This window comes from Excalfactoria chinensis, chromosome 16 (assembly GCF_039878825.1).
Source record: "Excalfactoria chinensis isolate bCotChi1 chromosome 16, bCotChi1.hap2, whole genome shotgun sequence".
Classification (NCBI taxonomy): Eukaryota; Metazoa; Chordata; class Aves; order Galliformes; family Phasianidae; genus Excalfactoria; species Excalfactoria chinensis.
In genome coordinates this window covers 5751642-5768480 of record NC_092840.1, presented here as the reverse complement: position 1 = coordinate 5768480, position 16839 = coordinate 5751642, and the positions used below count along the sequence as shown (strand labels likewise).

General features: G+C 45.8%; 1 protein-coding gene across 1 annotated transcript; it reads right to left on the bottom strand.

The window, feature by feature from the left end:
- Nucleotides 1–1609: 1609 nt before the first annotated feature.
- On the bottom strand, nucleotides 1610–15193 carry FOXN4 (forkhead box N4). Its single transcript, XM_072351358.1, has 9 exons — nucleotides 15111–15193; nucleotides 6036–6199; nucleotides 5055–5170; nucleotides 4861–4971; nucleotides 4607–4734; nucleotides 4085–4181; nucleotides 3799–4006; nucleotides 2451–2834; nucleotides 1610–1860 (listed from the first exon to the last, which is right to left on the bottom strand). The coding sequence occupies exons 1-9, from the start codon at nucleotides 15191–15193 to the stop codon at nucleotides 1610–1612; spliced, it is 1542 nt and encodes a 513-aa protein (XP_072207459.1).
- Nucleotides 15194–16839: the final 1646 nt, after the last annotated feature.

Genomic DNA, 16839 nt, shown 5'->3' with positions numbered 1-16839 from the left:
AAGACAGCGTAGATGACACAGCAAATGATCAGTAATCACATTCGTTCTGGAACAATAAATTACGACTTGGACCATCGTAGCCTTCTAGAAGAGGCTGCCATGGAAAGGTACAGGTATGCACGTGTTCCAGCCAACCCAACAGTGCTGGGTTCCTGTGCTGGGTTGCTGGGGCTGCTCCAGTATTTCTGCCCTCCAGCTCACACAGCTGGGTTCTGCAGTTGGTGCTTTGCACCTGGATGGAGGTTGGAGAGGCTGCATGCTGTGAGCAGCCACATGCACTGCAGGTAGAAGGACTGGAACTGACAGAGCCCTGAACAGAGCAGACAACACGTGAGGCACAAATATGACTCACAGAGGTATCAGTGGACTAAATGCTAAATTTCAATGTCGTTTTCAGGGTTTTTCTTTAACTGCTGGATGTTTCATACAGTTCCTTTTCTCTTTGCATCGCGTGTTCCCAAGCATAAAAGCAGGAGTACGTAAATCCAAAGGTCTAAATTAGAACCAGTTTTACTCGGGCTAATCAGATCGGGCAGGCGGTTCTGAACTGGTGCAGTTACAACATTTGGTCTCTGAATTTAAAGGGGGAAAAAAAACCCACCAACAATGAGTTTCACAGTATCAAAAGTGCTTGTTTAACAGAAGCGTGGCGTAACGGACGGCGATTGAAGTCAGGTCTTTGAAGGTGAATAACTTAGTTGGTGTAAAACAGGTTTACTGCAGCATTTCAAACAACGTGAACAGTGCTCAGCTTCCATAATTTCTCTCCATAAGAATAAATATAAATAAATTTACACACCGTAATACTGCCTAGCACAGAAAAGCACAATGTGTGGTACTATAAAAAAGGGGAAATCTAATCATTTTATTAAACGAGTCCTAAAAATAGGCGTAATTCCTAAGAACTTCTAGCCAGTGATCAGCTTCATCATTCAGTAGCACCGGGTCCTTCAAGGGGAAGGGCTTTGTTTTTAAGCCATAGATACAGCAGTTGTCTGCTATGGATTTCTCATTAATAATCTCTTTTGTTCCTTTCCCCCCCCCCAGCTCATAATAAGTTAGCAACAGTCACGTCAGAAAAGTGGTAGAGGTGCAAATGCCTCCAGAACCTGCGTGTGTTCTTTGTTCAAGGCAACAGTCATTTGGCAACGTGAGACAAAAGACGAACGTGGACCGAGATCAGCCCTTATGGACACGAACTCGCTGCTGATCCAACCATTGAGTTGTGTTGGTCTCTGTGTGTGTGACAACAGAACAACATCAGCAAGTGAGTCCGGATTATAATGTCAAGAAAATGCCTTCTCCTTCAACTGGATTAATTTTCAGCTCAGCTCCATTAAGTTCCTACTGACTGATGCCTTCCAAGTCATTAAGAGCTCACCAGCCCTGCAACACAACCATCCAAACTCAGTCCTGGCATGGATAAAGGTAGAGTAGAACTCCACTGGTACCGATCTTGGGTTATTTTGGCATCGTGTGCAGTGTCCCAGTAAACAGCCAACACCTTCCAAGTGTCTGCAGGAGGAGCTGTTTTATTGCTTTCAGGTTGGATTTAAGGGCTGGGAGAAACTGGCCCCCTGAATTCAAGGTCCATGGAACGGTGCAGCATTCAGAGCAGAGCGATGGGCTTGTTGCCTTGAGGGTTCATGTACTGAGCTGCTGCTACGTTGTCCACGGGGGTGTAAGTGGTATAAAGGCCTGTGACCTGAAAGTCTGACAGGGAGTGATCGCTGCCACTGGAGATGGGGGTGAGGCCGGGAGTGCCCAGGTCACAGTCCGAGAGGTGCAGGGGTGAGTTGCTGAAGGCACCCAGGGTGTCAAGGCTGAAGCTGTCATCTTTCATTTCCTCCCATATGTTACCTTTAAAAGATTAAATTCCAGTCACAGCAACACATCCAACCTTATTCAGGCACTGTGTGGGATGGGGAGGGGGGAATCAGTCCTTAACTAAAGGGTTTTAGGTGCTGCTTAGAAACAGCAGTTTGCAGATCTGGAGTGCAAAGGCAGTGATGGTCTGATCCCCCACAGCCCTCTGGGCTCCAGCAATCCAGTCCTTCCTGGACAGCTGCTATCTATCATGTGCTGACCAGAAAGAATCTCCATAAGCCAAAGATTTACAAATGGGAGAAACCAAGGCATAAGTAGAGCTATGGTTTCCAAGGGATGGAGAGGTGTGGTGTTCCAGACCTTTAGGTGGACACATCTATTTATATCCACTGCAGTGCCTGAGCTTGAACCATGAAGGTAGTTTGCTTTCCTACCTGGTACAGGGTAGAAATGTAATGAGGAAGGCTGGGGAAGACTAGCTGCACAGGCCAGCACCCAGCACAAGATTTCATCTCAGTTAATTCCATCCCAGTGAGTCCTGCTGAAGCCCTTGGATATATATTCAGCAACGACACAATCGTACAAATCCTGCCCTCCACTCCCCCAGCTTTCTTCTCCTATACCTTGCAATGCAAAATCCATAATGCTTGGGTCCAGAGTATCCACCTCTGTGTTCATGTCTGTGGTCATGTTCAGGAAGTCAGGAGGGGCACGGCCCATGGGGTGGTGGGGCAGAGGGCTGTGGCTGATGTCAGGCAGAGTGTGGAGAGGAGGTGTCTGTGCAGGTGCTGGGGAGTCTGGTGCGATGCGAGCCTGGGTCTGGATCTGGTGATGCAGAGGGACAGACTGCAGCGAGAGCGTCATGATCGGCTGGGGCTGCAGCTGAGAGATGGAGATTCGGCCTTGGGCTGCTGCCATGTGGTTCAGGGTCGGGATCTCGGGTTCTGCCTGTTTACTGGAGCGCCTGCAGTTCTCAGGTCTGTCAGTAATCAGCTTGTCCAGCTCCTCTGCGCGTGCAGTGCCCGTTCCCAAGGAAGAAAAGAGGAAGTTTAACCCATTTGTTCAAGTAGGTTCCTATCAAAGCATTTCATTCATTTCACTTGTGAGCACAGCTTTGCACTTCTGTAATAAAACCTAGAAGGCAAGCAGCACCCGTGACTGTGTGAGAAGCAGCAAGGAAGGCAAGCTCTGACAGTGCAAACTGGCTGTTCAAAGAGCAAAAAAGCACCATCTACTTTCCTGCGCCCAACCCATACCCTAGGGGTTACTATGGAAGTTGACTAACACAGCTAAAAGGAAATAGTGGTCACATGAAGTTTGCACAGAGCAACCCAACCAGCACGGGCAGCATCACTGGAAGGTCTCCTGCAGGCAGCAACACTCTGAATTCGGTTTGCTTCCCAGGTAAGATTCACATAAGAGCCTCCTGGCAGTTTCAGTGGCACCATTGTTTTTATGTAAAGGAGAATGTTACTTATCAGATTGTGTATTAGAGAATTGACAGCAAAACTGGGTTGATTTCATTAATGCTGAGCTGCTGAAAGCTTCAGAAACAAACACGTGCTTTTGTAGGTAAGAATGAGAGTCTTAGTTGCTTGCAGAGCAATGAGCCAAAAAAGAAAAGCAAACATTAAGAACTGCCACTATAAATGCTTACACTGGAGGCAGTATAACTCTTCATTAGGCCTTGGATGTGCTAGATAAGTTAGTTAGCATGGAGGAAAACGATAATCATCTAGAATGCGGGGACCAGTTTATTCTGAGGGTTTCCATCTCTGCAGCAGTAGTGACCCAATTCAGTGCAGTGCTCGGATATCATTTTGGCTGGGCAGGTTTAAGGCAGAGGTTGCTGGAAGGCCCAAGAGCTCTGTGCAAAGCCAGCTGTGTTCTGCAGTACTTGTAGTTGCTTTTTAAACTCATGTATTCCTGGCCAAACAGACATTTTTAACACAATAATAATATAAGCCCTACCTGGGTTAGCCATGCTCCTGTGAATGGCAGCTAAGTCCTTCCGCTTCCACTTCTGCATCTCCTCTTCCATTTTGTCAATCTTGGCAGGATTGAGAGCCCACAGGCATCCCTTGCGAGAGGTGCCACTCATCTTGTTCTCCACCTTCTCAAAACACTTATTCAGGGACAGGTTATGACGCACGGAGTTTTTCCAGCCATCAGGGGCTGTCTGAAAGACACAGAAAGATGTCAGAGAAAGACGCTGAGAGCAAAGTAAGTGATGTTCTACTCCCAGCTGTACGCATACCTTGAAGTAGGGAAAGTGCTCCTTCATGAAGCTGTAGATCTCACTCACGGGGAGACTGCCTGTTTTGCTGTTCTTCAGTGCCATTGCAATTAAGCAACTAGAGGACAGAGAAACATTTAACAACAGGTTGCATATGCAGCGGGTTGCATACATCAGGTTGTCTTCTGGTCTAGCAATCTCAGATCCATTTCTGTTCTGATATGAACACCTGGCTGAGCACGGGATTCCCCCTAGGGATCTATAGTCAGTGAGTTTTCAAGTGCTCTGAAGACACCCTTTGATCCTGCAGATTTTACTTCCCTGTGCTGTTTTTCTACCTTTATGTTGATGACCAGGAACAGTTTGCTTGCGCTTGTTCATTCCTGCTACCCCCCAGAGGCAGTTTCCACAGAACTCTTGGGTGGGTGAATGGATTTGTGCTCCCTTCAAAAGGAATCAAATGTTCTTGCACTGTCACACCCATAGTAAAGTCATCCCAAAGCAGCAGGCTCTGAGCAACATCCTCTGCTGGTATCTACTCACCTGTATGAATAGATGGGCTTGGGGTAGTGCTTTGGATGCAGTTCTTGGGCAGAGTGAGGAGCCAGGCGTGGCTGAGGATAATGTGGCTGGGTGCCATACGATGTGTTGTAGATAGCTGCTGGGTTGCACTGTATGCAAAGGAAAAGAAGACTGTCCATGACTGTATGTAGGCTTAGGGTTTTTTCTTTTGAAAGAGTTCTAGAGATGATCTTAGAAGGCGCTCTGAGACATGGACCACAAATAAATAACAGTACCTGTTGTGTACTCTGGGCTATGGCAAACACTTGCTGTGGATGAGGAGGGAAGAGCTGCTGCTGAGTCTGTAAACTAGGAGAAGGCTGGCCACCTACAGAGTACTGGCTCATCTGCAGAGACAAAGACAACAGATGTGTTAGTCTTCAGATTACCAACATCTTTTCCTAAGAAGTGTTGCAAGGGTTGCTCTTACGTTTGTTCCATGTGATGAAATAGAATTCAGTCCCAGGACTCCCTGTGGCAGGCTGGCCTGGACATGAATCATTGCTCCAGGTGATCCTGTGGAGTGAATGTTGCTTGCTACAGGACCTGTTTTGAAAAAGCAAATGTAAGAAAAGTGGAAGTATGGTTCAGAAAAGAGAGCTGACCTTTATTGGTAATAGATGCAGTTGAACACAGCTAAGTCTGGAGTGGGTAATCACAACCTCTCTATGGCTTTCCATCCCAAAAGAACTCCGAACCTTTCACAAACTGCAAAGATGACTTCAGCTGCTTCTAAAACTTGTTACGTAGAGACTGAAAGATGACAGCTGTTTAACAGTCCTCAGCGCTGGTACAGACACAGTATCTTACAAAAGGGAAAAAAAAATACCCAATCCAGAAACAAAACACAAATTCAGAGCTCTCTATACTCCAGACGGATTTCTGCTCTAAAACAAGCAAGATGATACGCCGAGCCTGCTCTGCAGAATGCCTCAGGGAACAAGTGTGTTTGCCTGAAGGATGTTCACAAAGAAAAGAAAGGCGTTCAATGAACAGATGCTGCAAGTCTGCATGAAGCAAACAGGTATGGGGTAAATAAGATACTTTTAGTTTTATCAGTGTTGAAACAAACAAGAAAGATTAATTACCTAATTTCCAAGCTGTTGAAAACCTCTGAAATACAAGTATTAAATACCTCGGCCCAATTTCACACATGGCATTGGCAACTACAATGGGCAAAGCAGTCTGCTGGATCCTAAGACTGCTGCTGTGACTGCTAGGACTCTTGAAGTGAAAGAAATAGATCAGCAATATCTTATCAGAAGATGATGGGCTCCAGGTCTTCAGTCAGGAAAAGTAATGTACCTAAAACAAACCTACTACTAGGAAAGCTGGAGTGTGTGGAGGAAAGTGAGAGGGGCAGTAGGCTGTGTCATTTAAATAGCAGTTATTTACCATCCTAACAGTTTACCTGTCTGTTGTAGCATTGCATTCTGGGCACCAAGGCCAAAATCCATTCTTCCACTGGCCATCTGTTGTAACCGAGGAACATCAACAGATGTCAGCCACGACAAGGACTGCAAGTCACTGGGGAGGTCATCTTCACTCAGCTGGGAGGGGTCGGAAGCTAAGAGCCTGCAGAACAGCATGAGAGGTTAGAAAAGAGTGGAGATGCTGCAAAACTGTCCCTGGTAAGAAGGGAGATGTCTGGGTTGCCCAAGCATGTGAAGGTCAGCAGGGAAACACATCAGGCTGGAATTCTGCTTGCAGAGTTCAGATGTGACCTTTTGTCTCACAGCTGGTCAGTTACTGACATCCTTTGCTTTTGAATCATGTGTCCCTTTGTACGTTAAGAAAACGTTTTGTGCAGTGTTTGTAGAGGAAGAAGGCATGGGAACCTGGAAGAGAAACTGCCCAGAAACAAAACCTAAACCGGTCTGTCATTTTCACTTTTGTCAGAGATTTGTAATTGGATGGCCTTAATGTAGAAGAAATCTGTCAGGACTTTTAACCTGACAAATTCACATTAACATTAAAAGGCAGTGAGCAGCTGGCCTGGAAAAGTTTCTGTGCCCAGATCCTCCCCAGCCTGCTGCTGGCTTTAACACCTGGGGAGAGCTTTTCCCAGCCCTTGTATATCCCATTGGTGGGTGCATAAGTGAAATTTCACAGAATGAACCATTGATCTTTTCCATTCAGAGATAGGAAGTTACTGATACTTAACAAGGAACCACGAAGCTTAGAAACAGTTCTCTCCCATAGGTGTGTTAAAGCCAGCTGTGTGGCACTAATGCGTGCTTATTGCTAGATAACGATGCAGGAGTCTTAAAGAAATCTGGTCTCTTGCTAAAAAGCATCTTTCGTATTCCAAATGATTCCATGGCAGCTCAAAAGAACAGGCCAGAACTCCAGAGCCTGGCAGCCCTGCTGCATTCAGCTCCTCTATTTGTGACTCCCTGAAACGAACAGCAAAAGTCCCTGAAATTATTATCTGGGAAATCCTTAAAGCAGAATGTAATGTGTTTGTTTGTAAAAAGGCTTTGAGAAGAAGGAGGAAAAAAGAAAAAGCAGGAGCCAAAAGCTAAAATCCCGGCCAGAAACATCTTCACATCTCTCTCCCAGCCTACCCTGTTTTCTTTCTTGTACTGTAGTTAAAGTGCAATAATTAGCATTGCCATGGTTACCACTGTTCAGTTATTTTGTAAGGCCTGGGACTTAAATACAGAAAAAAAGGCTATCAGGTGACCACTCTCCTGGCCCAGAGATTGGCTGGATTGGAAGAAAACAAGAGCATTAAATGATTTGAAAACTGGGCAGGCTCATGTCGTTTGCAACAGTTGGGCCCATTCATTGTAAGCCGATAACCCATTGTGGAGCAAACGACTGTTGCCCAGTGGCACGTGGCCTCAATTGTTTTTGGGATTCTTGCTTAATTGTTTTTTTCCCCCTCCTCCTTTTTTACCAACTCCACATTAATCTGGCTGAATGACAGCCGACACACAACACGCATACACATGCCATCTGGCACCCCGGTCCCTGCCAGTCCTCCCAGACAAGTCAGCTCCCTCAACAAACAGTGGGGTCAGATGGGCGGCGAGGGTCAGCACCCACCGCACACGCCTCCTGTCAGCCCATGAATCCTCCACATGCCCTCTGCATCTCTGAGCATCTCCCTGCAGTGGGACTGGGGCTGTGCAGCAGCTTTCCCTGGGTGTCTTTTAGGGGAGAAAATGTCCCTGCTTCCTGCTTATCCTGGTGGAGCCTCACATAGAGCTTCCCAGATGTGCATGGGACTGGTGATCTGCTCTGGAAGACTGGGTGCTATCCAAGAGTGTAGACATGCAGATCCCTCATAGAATCATAGAACAGTTTGAGTTGGAAGGGAGCCCCAAAGGCTGTCTGGTCTGCAGTACAGTGCGTAGTGACGCCCACAGCTCCATCAGTGCTCACAGCCCCATCCCCTGACCGTGGGTGTCTGCTGGGATTGAGCACCACCACCTCTCTGGTCAACCCATGCCAGTGCCTCACTGCACAACTTCCTTATATCCACTTTAACCTCAGCGTCACACTCACTGAGCTCCATTTCAAACAGACACCAAGCTGCAATGGTAGAGGCAAACAACAAGGCAAGGTGTGTGAGCCAGTTCTTTGTCCAAGACAAGGATGTTGTCTTCCTTTCTCTATGCTAGCATGAAACAGCTGCTGGGATTCAAGCTCATAAGACTTTTAAAGGCACCCCGGGCTGCTCACTTACATGCTATCAATGGATTTGGAAGTGGTCAGAAAAACAGTCATTATTAATTATGGGGGAAAACAAAGATTTTACAACTGAAGGCTGTTCTTCCAAAAGCAATGTTTGAATTTTCATATACTTTCAAGAAGGCAAGACTGCTTAAAGTGCATCCATTCTCTTTCCGAGGTGCTTTAAGTGCCCAGATTTATTCTGCAGCATAAACCCAGCTTATCTCACAGGCTCAGTGTGTTCCTGATTTTACTGGAAAATGCTGATCTAACTCATTCTGGAAAGAGAGTAATACAGTAATACCTAGCATTGTAATGTCATAGGGCTCAACCTTTCTGACCTGAAAAAGCACCTGTGGTCAGGCCAACTACTAATGCATAAATACACACTGTAATACCATGTGCTTAGATTCCACTCCCCTCCACCATCCTTTCTGTCTCACATTTCAGGGTAAACTTCAGGAGTCAGAGATCCTCCCTGTAGATGGGTGTTCACAGCCCCTGGCACAATGGGGCACTGTAGTAAAAGCAGCCATTTCCTTTCAATGCATGTAAATGAGATAAATAGTGATACGCTATAATTAATGCACGCTGCTGAAAATGTCCCCAGCTGCACATTCCCCAGGGCTGTCTGGTACGTAAGCTGAACTGCTACACCCTATGCAGGAAGGTTCCAGTTGCACCAAAGTTGTTACAAACATAATATTATCTTTTAAAGGTGTGGTGAAATGATGCAATTCCATTTTCAGCCCTCTCCTTTCAACCCTCTGCAGGAAAAAAATCCTGTGTCTATGTGTTTTTACCCTAGAAAGGTAAGTGCATTAGTAAGAACCTACATGATGTAGAAGATTTATGCCCCAGCTCTCTGTGTATCAGAGGGTGCTGGCCTCATTTGAATAGCACCCAGAGATCTACAGTAGATGGTACAGAAGTGCTCAGTATAACATTTGGATCCACATTTGTAAATCTAACCTCACCATCTTCCCTCACGTTGAGCTGGATGTGCTGAGCTGAATCTAATGCAATTCATTGCTGCAGGAACTGCTGTCAGGGTGATCAGGCCACTTCTACACCTGCAAACTCTGGTGCATAAGGAACTTGACACTGGAGAACACAGCAACCATCTCTTCAATGGTGTTATAGAACAGCCTGCCAAACACCTCTGCCGAGGCTAAAGAAAAGCCTGGCAATGACAAGTATGCCTTAAAATATTTTCTCTCTAGGTAGTTCAGCCAATAACTGAGGGTTCCAGTTTATAATGCAGTATGCAAAGTGACATATTTCTATAAGTATCGTGTCTTCAGAGGACTCTAAAAGATGCAAAGCACTCAAACTGGTTGATGTTGCAGGGTGAGTCTGGTGCAAAGGGATTAGAGCATGGCAGCAACTCAGCATTGCCACTGCTCTAAGCAAACCCAGACCAAAACACTGTGCCCGTATTTGTCATTTTCAACTTCAACCATAGTGTTCTAATGTCTCTCAATGGAAAATTTTCATTCTCCCTGCCAGCAGTGACACTGGAGCATAAGTAATGCAGCTTCAAGCAGAGGCAGTCAGCAGTGATAGATTCTTAATTAGCTGCTTGCAATGGTTTATCCACAGAGCGACGATTGAACAAGAAGAATCCTACAAAAACTTTCTCTTGAAGTGGTTCTGAGAAACTGTTTTCTTTTGTCTGGGGTTACGTAATGGCCTCAGAACAAGCGCGGCGCTTTCTGATACGTAAAGCAACACATGGAAAACAGTAATGTTTTGTTCTCCATGGTGAGAATTATTACCGAGTCAACCTGTCTCCTTTTGCTCTTCACTCTGTTCTGCTCTTCCCTGCTGCACACTTCTCTTCCTATCTTCCCCCTTCCCTGCACTGTTTTCCACACTCCACAGCCATCGGTCCCTTTCCTCCCTGCTCCTGTACCAGCTGCTCTCACTGCTGCTTTTGGTCTGCAGTTCCACTCTGCCTTTTGAAACCACTCTACCCGTCTGCTCCCAAGTGCCCAGCCTGTCTTTCTCTTCCCTGTCTTCAGGTTTTTAGTAATTTCTGGCTTTGCTGAAAAGAAGAAATCAGGCAGCTGTCCAGGAACAACCAGAACATCCCTCCTCAACTACAGCTCAGGAAACTTTGGGTTAGGTGAACCAAAGCAAGTGAGGAAAAAGCAAATAATTACCCTGGCAGGTGTTGGTCTTCTCCTTTTCGTAACACCATGGCTCAGAAGAGAAGATAATTCTCCAAAAACCTTCTGCAAAGATATTTATGCTCTAAAAGAACCAGTTATAGATGTGCTGTAGGAGACTTTTATACATCTCAGCTCAGAGTTTCACAACACCCCGTTACCTCATTTTGGTATGGGATGAAGGGAAACTGAATTACAAGTGACCTACATGATTTGCTTAAGCCCAACAGGAAGTGAGCAGCAGTGTCAGCACTGAATACAGAGCTCACTCCTTGCTCTGCTTCACCCACGCAATCACTCTTTCTTCCTGTAGGTTAAGATTTCCCAGATGCAGCCTGTATCTTCATCTACAGTCTGTTTTGTTGGAAAAAAAAGAGAAGAGCTGTGACTATCGTCAAAATAAGTTTCTTCTTAATGCAAAAAATGTGTTGAAGTATCTGGTGCTACGTGAATGTTTTGTGTGAAAGTCAGTAGCGTTGCCTACCAGGGAAGCTATTTTTTCCTTTAACGTTGCTTCAGCTGCTATTCATTAGCATTGTACTGATTTACTTGCCTGGGATCCTGTGCAGATAGTTAATCCAGTGTAAAGGGGACATGAAATATGCTGTGATTTGCACTGTTGTGAGACCTTTCTCCCTTGCAGGAGTTGTGCTGTGCTTTCTGCAAAGGCAAGATGTTTTCAATGGGCAAAACAAGAGTGGTGAGCCCTGAGCACGTGAGGTTTCTCCCAAGAATGCTGAAAAAAATAATGCAAGTTTTCTGCTTCCTTGTCTTGAGCTGAAGGTCAAGCACCTTTTATGAGGTAACATAGGAGCTCAGTTCTGGTTTCACTGGAAACAGAATAGCCTCAGAATCTTGCTAGGTACTGCCCTGCTACCAAGCAGTCCTCCCCAGCTCTGCAAGACAATTTGAGAAGCAAGGGCCACTATTTCTTTTTTATTAATACTGATTAGCACATTTCGGGAACTGCATAGGAAACAGTTGAGCTAATCCACTTAAATCAATCCACTGCGGCCTGAGTTTGACTGATTCCTAGGAGGTTTCTCACATTTTTTTGAAAGAATGAAGCAAGTCCTGTGATGAAATTCCTCCGACACATCGAGTCATTATCTCACTCCCTGTCAGACACACATGGTGTCAAGGGAATGGACACTGACATTTTCTTCAGGAACAATTACGGTGTTGTTAGTTATGCATTTGTAACCTTTTGTCTGCAGAAATTTACTTCATGCAAACCCCCAGCCTCCATCTATCCACGGGATTGACTGTGGAAAACACCCTACTGTAGCTTGCTCCAAAACCAGCTATGAGACTTCCACTTAGGAGAGCCAAAATGTCCCGAGTGCCATAAAAAATAAAGGCTGTCCACCATTTTCGCCACTGTAATGCAGTCGTGTCTAGAACATAGGGAACGTAGTGGTTACGTGTTGGTTGTCCATGAGGACTGTGGACATGACAATCCAAGGCTTATGGGATTTGCTGCCAGGATTAAGTAGTCGCTGAATCAATGGTTAGAGAAAGTAAAACCATAACTGTTCAGGACATGAACTAAAGGTCAGCTAAACAAAAAAAAAACCCTCATTCTTTTAAAGCACAGTTTGATGCCAAACATCAAACCATGACAACTGTGCTTATACAAATCCAAGGATACAGGAAAAAAACAGAATTAGACTATCTGATCAGTTCAATATTGACCACTGTATTGAAGAATCAAAGGGATGATTAAAATGGGAAGAAGAGGAATACAGTCTACTAACATATTGAATACTTTATACTCAAGTCCAAGCCTACCTTAGCCAAGTCAAAAGTAAACTACTGTAAATCTGTTATTTTCCTTTCATCTGCTTCACCAGGGCTTTCAAATCCTAAAGGTTTCCATGTTAAATCCAATTCTGCACTTGTATATGTTGCAATAGATCTTTTACTTCTTTTGTACCAGTTATTAATGTTCAGTGAAACTAAACTGCAAGAAAATGGATTGCAAATGTCAGTATTCCTTATATTACTTCTATTCTATGTTGCAGGGCAAATAATTCAAGGGCCAGCTCCAAGCCTATTGAAGATTATGGGAACTCTCCATTGGTTTAGAAGTCTTTGAGTGGGCTCCTATAGCTTACATAGCTTTGCGCTGAAACAACACAGGTGCACCACTGCAAGGTAAGCACATACTCTGATTCAACATCAAAATATTTACACTGCAACACAATATTCAGTTATTCTTTATAATTATCCAAGTGTTGAAGTCTCGAAAGTTTTAAAATCCCAGTGTTATGATTCTATGCCTTTATCCCCTGAAATGTAAAATGAGATTACCAGCAATACTCGTCACTGCTACAGTTATGAAAATACTGAAGGTAGCAGTGTTTTCCTTGGGAAAGTGATAGAGGCACTTTTGGGCTAATACAAAGCTTTACTTTGCATTGATAGCCTGGCAGTGACAGCCCCAGAGAAGTGAAGGAGCTGGGGAAGCTGTGCTGGCTCTAATCATTCCCAGACAGTATGTTTTATACCTCACAGAAGAGATGTTTGCCCAAGATAATTTTATCAAGGTGCCAACAGTCCAGGTCTTTGCACAGCAGCTTAATGCTCCTAACTACTCTACACGCTACGTCAAATTTGCTGCAGATGCTTTAGATGCAGAGAATTCCAATGTCTGCTAAAATCTGTGATTTTTTTCCTCTTATTTCTTTTTCTTTTTTCCTTTTTTTTTTTTTAAATTTAAAAATCAGTTGTTTTGAGATCTATACATACATGCATGAAAACTGATAGGTATGTACTGCTTTGATCCCCAGCTCACACGCACACACACACACACACACACACACACACTCCCCCTTTTCAGCATTTTCTGCTGTAGCCTCCCAGGAAAGCCTGTTCTTCTCTAAGTCCAATTGCCCAATTGAAAGATTCCAAGTGAGACAGAAGAGTATTCTCAGCCCAGACCCAGCCTCCCACTCACTAATTGGAGGCCATTCCCCATTTTGCGGAGCCTTGATGCTCCCCCATGGAGCACTCAGGACTGTGGGTTCCAGTCTTGGACTGTGGTGACAGCAGGAGAGTAAACAGAGCTGATAGAATTTGACAGGTCTATTCTTTTCTTAAAATCATTCAGTCTAAAAGATTTTCTTTTACATAATCCAAAGTGTTTTCTCATGAAGTAGGACAAATACTGCTCTGCATTTATGGTGCAGTTCAGATTTTATGCATTTTTATCAGAATTCGCCACTATTAAACGAGGTCAAATAATTCATTTTAAAGCTGCATTTAAGAAATCACAAACGGGTTAAAAACTTCAGAAAACTCCGATCTTCGAGTTCAAAATGTTTAACAGAGATTAAAAGTAGTTTTTGAAAGGAGCTGACTTCCCAATAAAGGAGAAACTCTTACAGTTCCTTTATTGGCACTAAGATAAATCCTGTTCATCTCAAAGGGGAAAAAAAAAGGTTTTTTTTTAATGAGTTAAAGAATAATTCTCCCCATAATAATGGTCTTTGTTAAGGTGGTGTGCTCTTCAGGGCACCGATACAGACTTAAACATAAGTACCCAACAACCTCTCTCATACACACCCCTCATTAAATACTGAATATTTCTTTGTAAATATTTACATAGCCAACAAAACGTCTGGAGCAAAGAATGCTTTAATAAACAGCAAAACAGAGTTTCACAACCCTTCTTCCGCAGCGGCTGCGGAGGGTATAACAAATCACTTGTTGAGCTGCGAGGGGCTGCAGCGCAGTGTTTGCATTTTGAATAGAGAGAGGCTGATAGAAGAATACCTGCGGCTGAGCACTCTTACCCACAGAAATGTGTGAAAACACCCTCAGGCTGGGAGGGAGGAGAGAATCTCTTATTCCTCATTTGAAAACAGCAACAAAAAGTAGGAAAAGGATATATATATATATTAATTTATTTATTTAACTATTTGGTTGTGAGAGCCAGATCGTGTCGTTATGGTTTTCTTGGCACTTGGCATCATGTGACAAGATGTAACCTAACTTAACCCAGAGCACTGTAATTCATGCAGAACTACCCCATGACTTCTAACAATGCTTTTGCATGATGAAAGATGTGTATTGGTATAGACAAACTGTCAGAGGCTGGTGGCAAAACCAGATTTGCTCTCACTAATATTAGTAGAAATAATACACATATATATATATAACTAGTGCTTTGGAGGACTATGTATGTACTTGCTTGTCTTAATGAAAAAGTTATCTGGTGCTTCTTGCACGTGATTTAGTCTTTGCACAATAATGCAAAATGTGACCTGAAAGGAAAGTTTTAGGTAATCATGAATTAACAATAATTGATGTATATGTTGTCTGACAACACTCATAGGCAAGACAGAGGATGGGAGGTCAGCCCATGGCTTGAAAGGTGCATTTAACCAATATGGCTTAGGATCTAAATGCTTTAAACAGGAATCACTCTAAGTAAGCAATGAATTATAACTGGGCACCGCTTTGTTCAACTCAAGAAGAGCAAGAGGAGAGGAGCAAGAGAAATGACACAGCTGACTTTTTAGAACAGGATTTCTATCCCTTTGCATAAGGAAATGGTGAGAACCGTTTGTGTGCTGTCAGTTGGCAGGTTTTGGTGTTGCTGTGTGGTTCCCCATCAAGAAAGCCCTCACCTGTACTCCTGGGCAGCATGCTGGCTGTGCCCTGAGCTCCGGATGAGTCCTGACATCATGGATGGGAGATCGCTCTCTATCATCTCCTTAGCAAAAAAACAAAACAAAATTAAAAAATAAACAAAAAAAAAAGGGGGTGGGAGGGGGGTATCAGGAAGCAAACATTTATAGGCACGCATGCAGTAGCTATCCAGCACTTCAGCAAGGGGAGGGGACGAACAAAAATCCGACTGAAAAGCGATGGGAAAGCAGAGCCAAAGGCACGAGCACCGAGCGCGCCGCTTGCTCTTAGGCCACACGAGCAAGCTAAAAAACGCTGTCATAAGGGCGAAGCCAACGCGCTCGGGTAGCAGAGTCACCGCGAGCGCTTCCCCGGCCCCGAGCACCGCCCGGCGCTGCGGGCCGCCCGCAGGTGAGCGCAGCCCCGCGGTGTAGGAGGGCAGCCCCGAACCCGCGCCCACACCCCCGCTCCCACCAACCTGGCGGCCCTCAGGGCCCGGCGTTGCGCGGCCCGGAGCGCTGTCCCCTTGCAGGGGGACGGCTCGGTCCTCCTCGGGCGGTTGGGAGGTGGGCCGTGCGGGGCCGGAGCTCCCCGTCGGTGCTGCGGCAGGGCCGTCCTCCTGCCCCGAGTTTAAATTTCCCTCTCAGGAGCTGTCCAGCCTGGAGCATGCGCGGCCGGGGGTCAGGGCCGGGGCAGGGCCGGGGAAGCGCGTTTCCTCACAGCCCCCCCTCACACCCAACACCCTCCTCCCCCCCAACCCCAACCCCTCCTTCTCGCCCCCCCCTCCCACGGCGGGAGCGGGTCGTGACGAGGGAGAAAGAAAAAAAAAAAAAAAAGATGAAGCACAAGACGAACTTCTCGCAACTTTCCAGAGGGGTAAAAAAAAAATATAATAAAGGAGGAGGGAGAAGAGAGGAGGAGGGGGGGGGGGGGGGGGGAGCATTCAAACGTACGGCGGGTTGTTTGTGTGTGAGGAAGGGAGAATGAAATCTCGGAGGGGAGCACAGCCCGAGCCGGGCTCGCCCCGCCCGATGCCGCCCTGCTTTCCCCGCCGCTCGTCCCGCCGCCGCCGCCGCCCCCCGTCCGAGCCCGGGAAGCTGCCCGGGAGCGCTCGCTGAGGCGCGCGGAAGCCCCGCGAGGAGCGGCGGACGCGGGGAGGCGCCGTGAGGCCGCCGCTGTGAGGTAACCTGGGCCGCGGCCTCACCGCCCTCGGTGCAACGAACGCCTTCCTTCTATCCGATCTCCGTCTCCCCTCTTTTAGTTTGAAGCCGTTAATGCATTCCTGTAGCCTCATGGTTGTAGGAGGGGGGTAAAGGTAAAAACGTGACGTTTCTTTTAGAGCTTCTGAGTATTTACCCCAGCCGTTGTGTTGAACTTTCTGCTTGGCTGGTTTCCTTGTGGCAACACACCTGATGTACGGATTTGTTTCCCTCACGCAGGTGATTTGCACACCTCCTGCTTCCACGCGTCGGATTATGACAGGTACGGAGCAGCAGGGTGGTTTATGCCCATCTTACTCACTAGGGGAGCTTAAAGTGAAATGTGAAGGGATAAAAGGGCTTAGTTCTGCAAACACAGAGAGGAGCACTCAGCAAGTTGCGACAAGAAAGGTTCTGGTTGAGTGTTACGAAGGAGGTTTTCACAAGTGACCTCTAAAATAACACAGTGGTCAACAGATTCTTCTCTGGGATAACTGGTCTGTAGCAAACAGATAGTGAAAGAAAACTA

What these genes read in the sequence shown, in the direction of transcription:
- FOXN4 (XM_072351358.1), bottom strand. Translation starts at nt 15,193, where the DNA reads ATGATAGAGAGCGATCTCCCATCCATGATGTCAGGACTCATCCGGAGC. An exon ending in TGCAATGCTACAACAGACAG is followed by an intron (nt 5,171 to 6,035) that starts GTAAACTGTTAG and finishes TTTTCAAAACAG; the next exon opens with GTCCTGTAGCAAGCAACATT. An exon ending in TTTCATCACATGGAACAAAC is followed by an intron (nt 4,972 to 5,054) that starts GTAAGAGCAACC and finishes TTGTCTCTGCAG; the next exon opens with ATGAGCCAGTACTCTGTAGG.